This window comes from Aotus nancymaae, unplaced genomic scaffold, assembly GCF_030222135.1.
Source record: "Aotus nancymaae isolate 86718 unplaced genomic scaffold, 86718_ANA_hifiasm-v0.15.2.pri h1tg000016l, whole genome shotgun sequence".
Classification (NCBI taxonomy): Eukaryota; Metazoa; Chordata; class Mammalia; order Primates; family Aotidae; genus Aotus; species Aotus nancymaae.
Genome location: NW_026988428.1, coordinates 79,714,153 through 79,730,142, shown reverse-complemented (window position 1 = coordinate 79,730,142; position 15,990 = coordinate 79,714,153). Strand labels below are relative to the sequence as shown.

The 15,990-nt window shown below is 35.1% G+C and overlaps 2 protein-coding genes and 1 long non-coding RNA gene across 5 annotated transcripts in view; 1 reads left to right on the top strand and 2 right to left on the bottom strand.

The window, feature by feature from the left end:
* The window catches only part of DERA (deoxyribose-phosphate aldolase), a 464,384-nt gene that overhangs the window by 107,233 nt on the left and 341,161 nt on the right, over positions 1 to 15,990 (bottom strand). The window contains exon 1 of one of the 3 annotated variants that reach the window (XM_064377713.1): positions 1,050 to 1,064. The exons of the other annotated variants lie outside the window; for them this stretch is intronic. Coding sequence (XP_064233783.1) covers positions 1,050 to 1,055 — 6 coding nt within the window. The 5' untranslated portion in view covers positions 1,056 to 1,064. Of the gene's footprint in view, positions 1 to 1,049; positions 1,065 to 15,990 lie in introns of those variants that run through there. 3 annotated transcript variants of the gene reach the window in all.
* Positions 1 to 15,990, top strand: part of SLC15A5 (solute carrier family 15 member 5) — an 89,590-nt gene that overhangs the window by 17,026 nt on the left and 56,574 nt on the right. Inside the window, exons 3-5 of the mRNA XM_012447612.2 lie at positions 860 to 1,029; positions 8,548 to 8,768; positions 12,823 to 13,009. Coding sequence (XP_012303035.2) covers positions 860 to 1,029; positions 8,548 to 8,768; positions 12,823 to 13,009 — 578 coding nt within the window. The remainder of the gene's footprint in view (positions 1 to 859; positions 1,030 to 8,547; positions 8,769 to 12,822; positions 13,010 to 15,990) is intronic.
* The window catches only part of LOC105713831 (uncharacterized), an 82,157-nt gene continuing 75,139 nt past the window's right edge, over positions 8,973 to 15,990 (bottom strand). The window contains exon 5 of the long non-coding RNA XR_010343067.1: positions 8,973 to 9,736. This is a non-coding gene — a long non-coding RNA (uncharacterized LOC105713831). The remainder of the gene's footprint in view (positions 9,737 to 15,990) is intronic.

The window sequence follows — 15,990 nt, the reverse complement described above, 5'->3', positions numbered from 1 at the left end:
CATCTAATCACATAAGCCCTTGACATTTTAGTGACAGTGTAAGTGTACTAAAACTTATCTGTTGATGTTAGCACAACTGAAACACGTGAAAAACTAATATGTATACAAGTTATACACTTAAATGAGTAAATTTTATTGTATTTAATTTTACCTCAATTTTCTAAGTAAAAGTTAAAATCTCTTCTTTGCAATGGGATTCTAATGGCAAGATTTAGACCCAGTGAAAGGTTGAGAGGTAGAGATGATTTTCTCAGAACTTGCCAACCAGATTGCTGGTTGGCACCTCTCTGTGTGCCTGCTTCTCTGTGATACTAATAATTGGAAGAAAAATTGAAAGTTTTATTCAAATGTCACTCATTTCTTCAGTTACATGCCTATTTTAGGTATAACCCAGATATTCCTGAGTATTCCGTGTTTTCCTGTATTTTGAAAACTGGAATATACAGGAAGAATTAATTTTTTAACCTTTCCAGTTTCATTAGGGGTATTTGAATGAATGATTAAATGTTGTCTATAGCTTCTTTAGCACCACAGTGCTGCAGAGACTGTATGGCCTGCAAAGCCTAAAATATTTACTGTCTATCCAGCCCTTTATAGAAAAACTTCGTCAATCTTGATTTAGATGGAAGAGATTCTTTCTAAATCTATTCTAAACAAGGATAAAACAAAGATAACGAAACTGGCAATTCAGGGCTGATGTGTATACACTTGGTAAAAAGTCTGATAATATTTGCAAAGCTGGGTTCAGTTAACATGCCATCATTTCATAGTTTATATTTGAATAGAAGCATTAAAATTAGCAATTGTTATCTAAAGCAACTCAATGGCATTTTTATTTTTGTCTGTTTGTATACCCCAGGTTTTATTGGCTCATGAACCTGAATGCAACTATTGTGTTTCTGGGAATATCTTACATCCAGCAATCACTGGCCTGGGCCCTTGTTTTACTGATTCCTTTTATGTCTACACTTATGGCTCTGACAATTCTTCATATGATGTACTATAACCTGATTTATCAGTCAGAAAAACGTAAGTAAATTATACTTTACATTCATTCCTGGATTTATATTGTTTTCTTGACAGATCTCCTTTCTCTTTGATTCTTTGTAACTTCTCTTTCAACTCAGAATTTGAAGATTGGGTCAGTTATTACCCTTGATAGGAATGATCTGCAAGAATATTTTTAAATAAAAATTAAGATTACTTCTTTGCAATAGGATTCTAATGATAGGGAGATCCTGCTGTAAAATAATAATAATAAAAAATCACTTCACAGCCATCACTCAAGATGGACAATATTAAAAGATCAGAAAAATACTGCATTGACGAGGATGTGGAGAAATTGTGAGTAACCCTTGTGCATGGTTGGTGGAAATGTAAAATGGTAGAGCTATTATGGAAAGCAGTAAAAAGAGCTCTCAAAAAATTTGAAGTATTTTTTATCATGTGAATACTTTGATAAGGTCCAAAAACCGACATGCTTTCATTGAGTTTTTTTCCTATTGTTTTTAATTCTCTATTTTATCTCTGCTCTAATCTTCATTATTTCCTTCCTTCTCCTGACTGTGTTGTTTGTTCTTCTTTCTCTAGTTTCTTTTTTTTTTTTTTTTAAAAGAGAAAAAGAGAGAGAATGCGGAGGAGGAAAAAGGAAGAGAAAGAGAGAGAGAGAATGGGGAGGAGGAAAAAGGAAAAGAAAGAGAGAGAGAGAATGGGAGTATTGCTTTCTTGCCCAGGCTAGAATGCAATTTAGTAATGGGTATTGAAAACCTCTTGTATACTGATAATTATACTTAATGATGTAGTCAGGAAGGAATAAGGGAAGAAGATAACAAACAAACAGCCAACCAATATTTCATTTAAACCTATGAAATACTATGCGATTACTGAGGAGTGATTTACTTCCAATTATATAGTCACTTTTGGAATAGGTGTGAGGTGGTAATGTATGTTTTGTGTATTTGAAGTGGAGAGGTCTATAAATGTTTATTAAGTTTACTTGTTCCGGGTTCTTTCTCTAGTTTCTTGAGGTGCAAGGTTAAGTTATTGATTTGAGATCATTCTTTTTTTTTAATGTTTTTAAAAAACATTTGCGATTATAAACTTTCTTAGGGAAATTAAAACAAATAAAAACAAAACACACTATGCCAAAACTTATGAGCATCTCAGATTCTGATTTGTATTCTTTTTAGTTCTTTGAGCATCTCATACATTTTGATATAGCGTGTTTTTGTTTTAGTTTGTGTCCAGATATTTTCTAAATTCTCTCGTGACTGTTTCTTTGACCCATTTGTTAAGAGTAGGTTGTTTCGTTTTTCCATTTTTGTCAATTTTCAGAGCATTTTTATATTTTGGGAGTATTAACACTTTGTCTATGATAAAAGTTGCAAATGTTATTCTCTATTTATCATACATCTTTTTAACTTCTTTCTTGTGTTATTTTCCATTCACAAGTTTTTCCATGTGTTTGTTTTGTCTTTCATTGGGGTTATGTTTGTAATAAAATTCATCAATATTGTCCCTATTGCTTCTAAATTTTGAGTCATGGTAAAAAAATTTTACTCATTTTCAGGTTATAAAAGAATGAATTCATCCACATTTTCTTTTAGTATTGACTTTATTGCCTCTTTTCTCTACTTCTCTGACCCCTTTATAAATTATATTAGAATAGCTTTTAAGAATAAACCCAATTGTATCTTTTTTCCATATCAACTTGACCTAACCTTACTTATTAAAAAGTCCACGTTTTTCACACTGGTTTTAGATGCCAGCTTTATTCCATACTTTCGCCTGTACTTCTGGAGTTCCTATTCTGTTCCATTGTTAAGTCCGTCTGTTCATCTTGTTTAACTCAGACCTCAATTTGTAACATATTTTTCTTTTCCTGCTATTTCTCTATACAACTACTACCAATAGCAATGCAGTGAGTTACATTTTTAAAAATTAAGCACATTCCCCAATGTTACTTTATTTTTATCACATACCTAGAAGGTAGGTGGGAAGGGCACCTTTTGCAGACTAGACTGTAGGCTTTGCCTCCGCTCCTGTAGCACTTTGAACACATCTTTACCATTTTATTTACTGCATATGTTGAAATTATCTATTTATAAACACAATTAGAAATTCCTGTGTCTTATAAATACTTGATTATGTTAAGTGTTCAATCAGTGTTTGTTATTGTTAAACTGAGCACAGAAGCTGAGACATAACATAATTAAATGACTTGCTCAAGATGTCATGGAAAAGAGTTCAAGTGGAACCAGAACCCAGGCCTCATTTTTCTTAGGCTGGAGCTCATTCTATTATACCACATATGGAGGCAGTGAAGCACTGAAAATATTATACACAGAAGCCTCTGCTTTGTTTCTGAGAGCTCTGTGGCCTGTGGACCACACTTAGCAGTGCATGTCCTCCTAATAGTCTATAGAATGGGGTCAATATCCAAAAAGTCCCAAATAGCAAAACAAGAAGAAAATGTAAAGTATAGGATTTTCCTTGAAAACCACTTTGGCACTTTCTCAACTGTCTAATATCAAATAATTTTGGATTTTGTGAATATACACACACAAATGCACACATATATATACAAACATTCATATACACTATTTTTGGATTCAAATTTTCTAAATAGTTGTTCAGCATCCATTCATTTGCTTCTTAATCTGTTTGAATATATATTCATCTGAATAGAGACATACCATTCTCTCTCCTTCAACTAATACAGATCTATGTAATCTGTTTACTGCCAGCCTATTGTAGTCCAAATGTTACATACTTTAACATGTGATAAGGTAACCTGTTTTTGGATGTTAACCAGATAAAACTTTATTAGCTACAAGAACACTTAGCATAGAAAATGTTCTCCAGTGGTGAACTTTACACAAGGCTCTATAAAATGAATATTTGAGGGTTGTGTATTGTTTTGCTTGTATTGTTTACTATTTCTAAATTATAAGATCACCCAACTATGATGAAGTAAAACTCTGTCTTTCCTCTAGTGAAGTATATAATCCCTATTTTGGCTTCTTTCTATCTGATGACTAAATTGGAAATTCCTCAAAGCTGTAATTCAAAGCCATAGGTGACCTTAAAGAAATGATTTTTTATATGCTACCTTTTATTTTAAGGTAACTTTTCAAATGTGGACCATGCATTCCATTATGTTTAGCTGTCAAGCACGGCTTTCATTTGCATTTCTTCCCACTGCTATAATTTTGAGAACTGGCAGGTGACCAAAGAAGAAAAAATGTGCATCTACCATCTAGAGTGCAATGTAGGCTTTTTTTATTATAATTAAGTAGCATAGATATTCATGATTAGATCAAGGTCAGAAGAGTAGAACATTAGAGCCAAGGACTTAAAGGTACAAAGAATAGGAAAATTGCTATCTAAAAGTTTTTTAAAATAGTAATAACTACAATCGTTAAGTTTTGCAATAAAACACTTAAAATAGCTCATCTGTTTTATTTTAAAATCTGCACGCCTGGTGTGTTTGCCGTGAACATTTAAACGAGGGCCTGAAGTCTCAGTTGAATTTTTCATTTCAGTATTTTCTTCAATTTCTCATTTCTGCTCCTGGTACAGAAAATCAATTTGAAAACTATAATGATAATGGACTTTTTTAAAGACTGAGCCTACATGACATCCAAAATTATTTGCATAGAAGTCATGAGTTTTCTATTAAGGCTAATGGATTACTCCAAGGAGGTAGTATGTTTAGATGTAAATGTTTTCAACAGGGTATCCCTCCTAATATTCAGTGGTAACTACAGTTTCGTGGGACAACTGCCACTCCCTTTGGGTAGATAGATTATTGTATACTTCCTTTTCTTGGACTCTCTTGCTGACTTACTGACTCTCTCTCAGTCCAGTTGATCAACTTAGGTTTATTACTTCACCACTTTCCTTCCCTCTTACAACTCATCTACACATCAACTACCTTTCCCCAGTCTCCTTAACCAACTTCTCTCCTGTGATCATTTCCTAACTGATGTGCAGCCCTAGGATTCATTCCAGTGACCTTAAATCTTCTCTTCCTGCCCTCTTCTCTTAACTAATCTCTAGACCCATGGCTTTCAATGCCATCTAATACCCCAAATACTCAATATCGTATTGACCCCTCTCCTTACCTTGTAAAGCATATATTCTGCTTCCTCTTTGACATGTTGACTTGGTTATCTAATAATTCCTCAAGCTTAATTTGACCAAAACTCAACTCCTGATTCAGCCAACTACAAACTGGCTTTCTTTTTTCTCCCCCTCAATAAAGTCACCAACACCCAGTAGTGTAAGGGGGAAGAAAGTAGACATCTTCAAATCTTCCCACTTTTTCACCCCTTTCCCACATCAGAAAATTTTACTGATTGTTCAAAAACCATCCCATTCTTTTCATTTCTCTCCATGGCTACTACTCTACTAGTCCAGGTCACCACTATCTCTTGCCTGTTCCCCAGGTCCCTAAAATTCATTATCTGCACAGCTACCAGGGTTCCAGAGTAACTTTTTAAAAATATACATCATAAGATCTCTCTAGTCTACTTCAAACTTCTTAATGGTTTTCTATAATATTGTAGATAAACTTCAAGTTCCTTACTTTGACCTATATGATCTGACCCCTGACAACCTCGTAGACCTCATCTCCTCCCAATCTTCCCTCTAACTGAGTTACTGCCTTATTGGCCTTTATGATTTCTGAACCTGTCCTGGTTAATTTCTACTTCATAATAAGCCTGGCATATGTTTCCTAGGTCTCTTTGCCTATTTCTTGTCATTTAATCCTCAATTCAAATGTCAACTGTCTAGGAGGTCTTCTCTATACTCTACCCTACATTGAGTCTCTATCATGTAAGTCCACTGTGTTTTCATCATATACCTGGCCTAATGTTTTCCTGCTTTTGGTGTCCCCACTACCACAAATAAGAATCAGGGGTTTGTAGGTACCGTTCACTGCTATATTTCTAGGGCCCAAAACAGTTTCCTGGCTCCCAGTAGATTCTCAGTAAATACGTTGAATGAATCAATGATTGTAATGACATTTCTTTGGCATCAATTATATGTGCTTGCTGTGTTAGCTAGAGTTTTAGACCTCATTCATATGTTATCATTTCTCGTTTCTTGATCATTTTGTTTTTGTTGCTTCATATAATTGTCTCTGATACAGTTTTATTTGTTTAAACAAGTTCATCTTTCAAATTACATATTCAGCTGAAGCCAGTGCTACACAAAGCCTGGTTCATGGAGTGGTGCTGGTCTCTGAACTGTTTATTGCCAGTATACAACAAAATAAAGGCAGACACTATAGAAAACATATAGAAAGTTACATCTTATGTCTATTGAAACTAATAATAAAAATATCAGGGTTTATATTTTGTATGTCTTTATTTTTAGATATTTCATTTTTATTGGATTTCACACATGAATTGACCAGGATAGTAGAGAAATTTTTTAAAAAACTGATTTTTAACACAGTTTGAGAAGCACTAATCGGAACTACTTCTCTTTAGAAATAAAATGATGGCAATATTTAATTGTTTAATAAGAGTGCATGGATCAATTTGTCATGTATTAGAAGCAGATTCAAATTCATCTTGCCAAGAATAGCGATTGTTTATACAAAAAAGGGACAGTGAGTTCAAAATACATTGTATTTCATACAACCTCCCGAATTTTGAAAGTTAGGTGGAAACTGGGGAAAATATCTTTGGAAATAATCTTTCATCCTGCAAGTACTTATAATTTAATAATAAAACCTATCTGAAAGCATAAAGTAATTTGGATCAGTGTTCAAATAACCCTACTATCTACACACCAAGGCTCTGCAAGACTTTAGCAGAGAACACGTTGATGAGTAACAGAGACGAGATTGTAAGGAAATGTCAGGAAGTTAAAGTTAAGTCACCCAGCCCAGGGCCTGTTCAAATTCAGTTCATCAGCACATTCTCAGTTCTCATCTTACTTAAACCTTAAGTAAACTAATTGAAATAGCTAGGAAAGTCTCATAATAGAGCAGTTCATTCTCTAATAATAAAGAGCAGTCCCTATTACTTCTTTCCTAAAAGAAACAAATCTTAGCCTCTCACAGGTGTTTCTGTCTTCTTGGCCTTACCAGTCCCTGGGCTTTCATCTACTTCAGGCAATAGTGACTAAGAAGAGGCAAAAGTGACTATAGCTATAAGCCTGTCTCCTGTCAGCAAGTATCCTGACACACTCCCAGATGACCTAAACACACTTCACAAAGGCCACCAAAGAGCCACAGCTGTAATCATTCTTGGTCACTACCAATTTGGGCTGGACTTGATTCAGTGACTTAGAGGTGAAAGGCTCCATATTCAATTACCAGGCCCCCAGCTTCCTCAATTAATCAAAGGCTGACATAATGGGTCTATTACAACTCTTGAAGAGAAGACCAGACCAAATCAATATAACCACTTTATAGCCATAAAGAGATATTCATACATATTCTTTATTTAAATATAAAAACCAAGACTCCATGGCACATAAATGAATTTTATTAGCATGCATTTGATCTGGAATTTTATTATAGGAAACTTGAACACAATCGAAATGACTTTCAAACTATACTTTGAGTGCCTATAGCAGCCTTCTTTGGAGAAACTCAAACATTTTCACATTTATTATCCCATTTATCTGGCAACAGTAGTTTGGTGTCTACATAATTTTTTGGGGCAATTTGTCTGGTCAAAGGGAGTGCTCTGAAAAATTGTAACCATCGTGATGGGACAGCTGAACTGCTATCTAAATGGAGGTCTCTTATCTGTCAGTGTATCAGGAAATCCTAATGGAGTCAAAGAAAAGGGAGAAACTGAAAGATCATAAAAGAAGCAACAATGAGGTTGCAAATCACTAGCGTAAGTGACTGAAGCAATAAAGTGCTTCTGATGCTGCAGCAACAGCCATCTAAACTTACCAGAAACTACTGGAAAAGTCAAAAACCAACTAATCTAATCTGAACTCTTAATGACACTATCAGCATGTATAAAGTCATTTAGAGAGTTCAAAGTTTAACCTTATTGCTGAAATCCAAGGATAAAGTCAAAGCAGAGATTACATTTTCCTTCATCTCCATGTCAAAATAAGAAACCACCCTCTACCTGCCAAGTAAAATGGGGATTATTTATATAATAATTTATATGAAAAAATAGTACTAGTTCTTTGTGTTAAGGATGTTAAAGAAAGTTCAGTTTATTGTAGTCATTAATGCATTAAAGTTAGAGACTTTTGAGAGATTCTGAAGTCCTTCACTTTGGCGTATGATTTTGTCACCTTTCTTACCCTTTTAATATGTTTCACTGATCTTACCTTTTTCACTTTTTACATCAACTGCTAGGTGCTGCTAGGTGCCACCCTGGGCTGGTTGTCAGGGTGCCAGAATCCCTGTCAGAAGTGTGGGATTTGAATTCAACCCCTTGTATGCTAAAACTTTCTCACTTCACTTCCCTGCATCCTTCAATCGTTATCTTTCTGATTACCATCTTGAAAAACTGGAGAACAATTCCTATACTAATACATAATATCTCCAATTACTTGCAGGTGGCTCTCTCCTGACAAGCTCTGGGGTGTTGGTTAGTGCACTGAAAGCATGCCATCTGCAATACTGCCATCTTGACAGAGATGTGACAAGCCAGTTAGACCAGGCTGAAGAAAAAAATGGTGGCTGCTACAGTAAGCTCCATGTAGAAGACACAAAATTTTTCCTCAACCTTCTCCCTCTCTTCATTTTTCAGCTCCTATACAGAATGTGCATTATGCAGGTGAGGACCCGCGATGAGTACCACCCCAACAACAGGAAAGTGATTGCATGTCAACCGTACAAGTCAAAGCCAATTTTCTCCCCAACAAGCACTTTCCATGCACGTCGGCAGGGAGTTATCCCATGGAAACTTCTCATCATTACAGGCTCTGATTTCCAGAGCTAAGAGGGGTCAGGCAGAGGCATACGTGAGGAGACCCTGGGATGTGTTTCTTTTGTGGAGCTATAAATGTCTGTCAGTAGGTGCAGACAGCACTTCAGAGTGCATAGTAAGGCGTAAGAGCAGTGCAGGAACACATCAGATCTGTAGGCAATTACCAAACTTCCCTTTAGCCAAAGGTTTTGCCTTCCTCTCTCATTAAACCTTTAGAAAGTGGTACTAACAAGTAACTAAACTGACTGATTTGAGTACCGCCTCCACTGTACTGTTAAATGTAAGGACTAATGAGCAAGTGATTCTCTCCCCACCTACTCTATTAGTCCTTGGGGAATTAGTTCCTGTGCTGTGAGGAAATCAAGGGAAAACACTGAATCTAAAGTATCTTTTTTAGATGTATGTGATTTTAAATTTTTTAAAATGTGGTTAAAGGCTAATTTATTTATAGAGAAAAATGATTACAAAAGCCTTTGAACAAATCTGGGACTTTGTTGATTGCTAACCCCCAACTTGGAATTTAGAAGGCTAAGTAAGGAGTTACATTTAGAAATCACAGAATAATAGAGCTGCAACAAAAGTTAGAGATTAACTTCACCAACTACTTTATTTGTTAAAGGGGAAACTTAGGCTCAGAAAAACTAAGTGAGTTTCTTTTGGTAGAGGTGAAATGCCGTAGGTCACAGTTAATAGTAGTGCAAGGTAAAGCGGACTCTATCCTCTGTCTCTCAGTACAGTGCCTGCCCCTCTAAATCAGGGGTTAGCAATCCACCATCTGCAGGCCAAATCCAGTCCACTACTTATTTTTGTACATCCTGTAAGGTAAGAAGATTTTTACATGTTTATGTGTTTGAAAAAAAAAATCAAAAAAGAATAGTATTTTCTGGCACATGAAAATTATATAAAATTTAAATTGTAGTGTTCATAAATAAAGTTTTATCAGAACGCAGCCATGCTTTTTGGTTTGTCATATCTATGTCTGCTTATGCACAAAAATAGCAGAGTTGAGTAATTGCCACAGACCCCATATGTGGACATATTTACTATCTGGCCCTTTACAGAAAAGTTTGTTGACCTCTAGACTAAATAATGCATGACAGCTAGTCTGATTTAGGACATTCAAACTCCCTTTTGACTCTCCATTAGCAGTAGGCACAAGAACAGAATACAGCAGAAATATTGCCCATATATGTAAGCATGAATGTAATGAAACATCTTAGAATGGAGAAACTGATAAAGAGTACAAAATTACTACATGGTCCATAGCTAACCTCAAACCCTTATGTGTAAGTAGCACAGATTACCAGCTCACCTTCATAATGCAATGAATCCTGATATTTCTTTCCATTAAGCTCGAGCCTCTTTGCACACGGTCACTTTTTTTTTAATTTAACATAAATTATAATACATTTTGATAAACTAATTTTTAAGCATCTCACCAAATCTAGATGCCCAATTTATTGCAAAGCACAGAAACTAATACTTACTGATCACCTGTTATGTGTCATAGCTTCTAAAAGAAAACTTCACAGTATGTAATTTAATCTCCTATTACATACTTTGCTATGTTGCTATTATTCTCCTAAATCTGAGGCTCAGAAACTAACTTGCAACTTATTCCCAGTCACCTTGCTAGTGTGTGGCAGAGCAATATCCCAACTCAGGATTGGTGTCAAGGGCCATGCTTTATTACCCTTGATACCACTCTTACACTGGGTTAAAAATCCCAGATACAAACTACATAGATTCCAAAATTATATACAGTAATGCTATGTTAGAAACTTCAAAGAAAATGCTTAGATCATACTTTGCCAGGCAGGCAGAGGAATTTCCAATAGGATAGGCTGGGGTTAGATTTTTGCCCCCAGATGAAATAGTCACCAGTACAAAGGCAATCAAAGTAGCAAGAATAAAACATCATAGAATTTCATACATATTTTAAATTTAGTAGCCATTATTGACCTTCAGTTGCAAGGCATACCTCTAAAATATGTTGATATTATGGCTGATGAGGTTGCCATTTGACATTACTGGCCATTGAAAGGTGAAAATGAATCTCTATTGACAGCAATTATTTCTGAATACTCATAGGCTTGGATGAAATAAAAGTATTTAAAATTTTACAGGGGGATGATTTCAGAACTTGAGGCAGAGGCAGAAATGATTTCAGGCTTTCAAGACACTGGAGCCTTTTCTAAGATTAGGCAATATATTAATATTGCTTCACTAAAGATTAATAGTACATTTGCCACATTATTAAGTTAACAGATTTCTGTGTCTGTGATTCATGCCGATAATAACTTTATTCCTATTAACAATAATTCTCATTTGAAATCAGTAACAGAAACTTCCAAGTTGTGCTGGGAGCCTTTCAGTCTTAGAGTTGTTCCGCTGCCAGCACTTTTTGTTAAAACACATCATTCATTTTCCTCTGATGGGGGATCCACATTTAATAATTTTATTGAAGTAGGGCAGAACTAACTAATGTTCGTTTAACTCTTGCCATCTGTACCCAGCCAAAACAATCCTTGTTTACTATGCTAAGGGTCAAATTAAAGCTCAGAAGATGATTGATCACAAGAACAGGTTTTCTATAGAAAGAATTTCAGTGAAAATGTGGTCTTATCCTGTGTGTTTGGGCAGTTAACATGGCAATAGGCTCATTTTATAATTGCTGGACTTGGTAACAGCTGTACTGACACCATAACATTGATTCTCCTTATACCCTCTTGAATTGTACAATTGAGTAAAGAGAAGGAGTTAGCAAAGGTTTCAAATGAGAAGTTATCATCAGGATATTTGAATGAGGCTGCTCTCCCAGGATGGTGGTAAAGCAGGGTTCCTAATGCAGTTCTTGTACTATAAGAGTTTGGAGGATTCATTCTTCAAGAAGACTTGGTTGACTTTCTCTCCATGCCACTCAATAGCTTTGTGTACCATTGGGAATTAAAGAAATACTCTGAGCTACTAACAATCATGATGAAGCTGTAACAAAGCTCATGAACTAGATAAGTAAAGGGACACCCCTTTCGTGTGACATCATCCCTTGGTTCTAGTATCACACCAGGTTGCCAAGAGGCTTGGAATACACTAAGAAACTCCAAATTAGTGTTAGAGTTTTAGTTAGCCTTGGGGTTATTTTTTAAAATGAAGAAATTCTAGCAATACATTGAGGGTTTGGGGTGGAGCACAGGTTTTTTTTAATTATTATTTTGCATCTTTATTATGCAAATCTTTTTCATGTCGTTTACTTTATGGAATTCTAGTATCACATAATTAGTTTGAAGGGAGGGCAAAGACACAGGAAGGTTTTTTTTTTCTCCCCATGTTACTTAGTTCACATTAGAAACAAAGCCTCTCTAGAAAGCCCCCACAAAGAGCCTACAGCAATTAACATGTGTCTGCGTTGGGCGTCTCTTATTAGGAAAAGTCATTTCTATATTGCCACAAAACTAGATGCTTTTTAAAGAATCTGTTTTAGCCCCAGTTTTTTTTTCCATCAGGGTAAAAACAGACATCCTTAATATTTTCTACTGGTTTTGTATTAATATTCATGAAGAAAAGTTATTTTGCTTATCGGCAGAATTTAAGTTATTTGGTTTTTTTACGTGACATCTTAAGCACAAAACTGGGGCCATCATTACTTTTCATAGAAAAATTAAGAGAGACTAAATGACATGACGACAGAGTCTTCCGTGAAGAGTCAGTACTACTGTCAATAGACGAGATAGAGCTCCTACCACCAAAGATGAAGACCCTTTATCAGCTCATAACTGGGACCTTGAAAAACTAGGGAACATCCAGCTCATCCATCACAGAGTACATGCAAGCATCTGGTGGTTGATGCTTTCTTCAAAGTTAAAACACTGTCTTAATACATGGCTATTTCTCTCTCGAATAGATTCCTTCAGGATATTATCTGCAAACCATGAATTCCAACCTGAATTTGGATGGATTTCTTCTGCCAATTGCAGTAATGAATGCCATCAGCATCCTACCATTACTAATTTTAGCTCCTTTTCTGGAGTATTTCAGCACCTGCCTATTTCCCTCTAAGAGAGATGGATCATTTCTGTCGGCAAGCATCAGTAAGTAAAACTTAACCATTTCATGTGAATCGTTTGAAACTTTTTAAAACAACACTCTGCTAAGATTCGAACTAGCTATATGCTCCTGAGTAGTGTCAGATTTTGACAAATTGGAAAGAAGGTGAATTTGTGACTTATAACATCCATCTTCCCAAATCTCTAGCCAGACATGTGTCCCATCTTCTTCCCATCCTTTTATATTTATGTCTCCTCAGAAGACACACCTGATATAAAGAGATGGTGAAATTTCCAGCACTACCAAATGACCTATCCTTAAAGTCAGGCAGTCCTTATCCCCTATGTCAATGTCAAATATGTTCTTAAAAATAAACATATTTTTAAGTTAGTTAAATGAATCTTAGTTAATGAATTCCAAAAGATCATTTTAATTTCTGAATCAATAACAAAATTGATTAAGGATTAGTATTGTAAATTACGGCTTCAATACAATACTTTATCAAATAGTAAGTGGTATAACAATAATGCTTTTTAATCATATTTTAAAGTGAAACAGTTTAGGACATTATTCTCAGAACATAATCAATAGGCCATAAAATAAAATTTATCAGATTGAAATGGGAGAGAAGGGTGGAAATCCATTCTGATCCTACTCTCCTCTGCCTGTCTTCCCTCGACACCTTCAGGGAACAAGACAAAAGTGCAGGTGCGGTAAAACGTTTCAATCTAAGATCAGAGAACTCTGCCACTGAACTGCTCCTGATGACTTTGAAAAAGCCACCAAAGCTTTTCTGTTTTACTTTGCTTATTTTTTTTTTCACTGAAGGACATACCTTAGATAAATTTTGGATCCTTTCGTTCTGTAAAACTTTTGAAATCACTCAGGATGACTCAGTGCCCAGAACATAGTCCAGACACAGCAAAAGCTCTATAAATGTTAGCTATTTTTATGAGTCATGTGCAGGGGACATATTTAATTGTTTGGTGAGCATAAACAGAAAGCAAAGGGAATTTGAAGTTCTTAAGTAATATGCAATGGTAACCTAACATCTTATCCTCTACTTGAGAAACAAGTCTATTGAAATAGTCAAGGTCAGGCATATAGAAGATTCTCTTCTCTCACTTAACCTGTTCTTATTCTTAAGCTCTTCTTTTGAAATAATCTGTGGAGACTATACAGTCTTCTAGTCACAGATACTTTTTGCTGCTTCTCTGTTTACAGAAGTTACATTTCATTGTGTGTGTTTCCTGTTCTTTATCTACCAGATCACTGAAGATGACATCATGGGGGTGGGTTTGTTTGGTTAGAACTAAAAGTGACTAAACTCACCTCAGTTTATTTTATCATCTTCAATTATAGAGGACTTCAGTACATAACCTTTTGTGATGTGTTTCTTAAGCCAGTAACCCCATTTTTATTTATTCTAATAGGCTTAACAAGCTATAAATCTTAAAAGGTTTTGACAATCCATCCTTAAGTCTTAAAAAGTATTTTCTGTCTGCCAATGTAGAAATCCAAAAGCCAGCACATATTTGGTGAATGTCCAGGATTAGCATGGGTACTTTGAAGACAAAAAAGAAAAGACATGGTTTGTATATACCCCTAGCAAGTCCATGATTGAAACATAATGTGTGCAGGACAAAATGGAGGAAAATCATACTGCGAAATGCCAAAAATCTTGGCAGTTTTGTAGAGTATCAAGAAATATCCCAATCTGAGCTTCTACATCATGCTCATTACTACAAATTTTAAAATTTTGGATACCTTAGGAAAATATCCTATACAATATGGATAAAATAAATTCTTCCTGAGAATAAGAAATCTTAAATTCACTTTAAAGTTCAGAGACTTTCTTTTGGACAATTCTGTACGCCCACATATTTGAACTCATATCTATTCCTAAAGAAGATATTTTTTTCTGGATTAAGAAAAGTTAGAGTTATTTAGTATATTGTTTGATGTTGTTAATGAATTACACATTCCCCTTCAAAATTGGTAACAAGACCTATTGCACAGGAAAAAGGAAAAACTAGACTCACTTCAAAAGATACTAAGCTATGTTCTACTGGGTACAGAATACCGACTTCAGTTGTTTCTGAACCACACTCCTTTCATTCATTCATTTGCATATGTTTTGCTATGGGAATATAAAAGTGTGATGATATGCATCTTTTAAACTAGATATTTCCTTAAGTTTTCCATATTCTGATTATGATTATGAAAGACTAACAAGTTTTATCAAGACATAAAAGTACCAATCTGGGGTACTTTTTGATACTGATTTACATAATTGAATTAGTCTAATAGTAAAGTTACCTTTCACTTTGAACTCAAGTGCCTGAAAATATGGATGAAGTAGATGAGTATATGAATTATGAATGAACTTATATACATGAGTTCCTTATTTGAACTTAGGTACCTTTATACACATATCACATTTAATTTCATGATAAACTATCATTTAATAGATCAGCGATCACAAAGATAGAGTCATTTGAACAGGTTTTCTAATTTTAAGGGTATAACATTATTATTATTATTACTGTTACTATTCTGCTTACCAGCTAAATGTAGCTGTTAGATTATAGAAGTTAATGTATTGATGTTAGCTTGGCATCCTTAATGATGTTTCCAATTAGCACTACGAAGTAACTGAAAAACTCCCTTTGTCATCACGATGGGCAGTTACTCCTTAGACTCTCACACTCCCTTCCACATTCAGGAATTCCCCTTCCAGGGACTGTCATGTTTAAGGAGGCAGATGGTAAAGTCAATGGCAATGCCTCATGTTTGACATACAAAATCACAGCCCAGACCAAGAGTGAGAGATGGGGAAATCTTACCCAGTTGGTCAAACTAGAAATTTACAAAAGAAAAATCAACTTTTTTTTTTTTTGTCTAGTTCATAAACAATGCAGTGACAAAGGTGTTTCTGATTCAAGATACAACATTCTTGAGTTCATCACCTATGGAGGTCAAAAAGTATATCAGGGTACTAACTATTAAAAAAAAAATCGCTAAG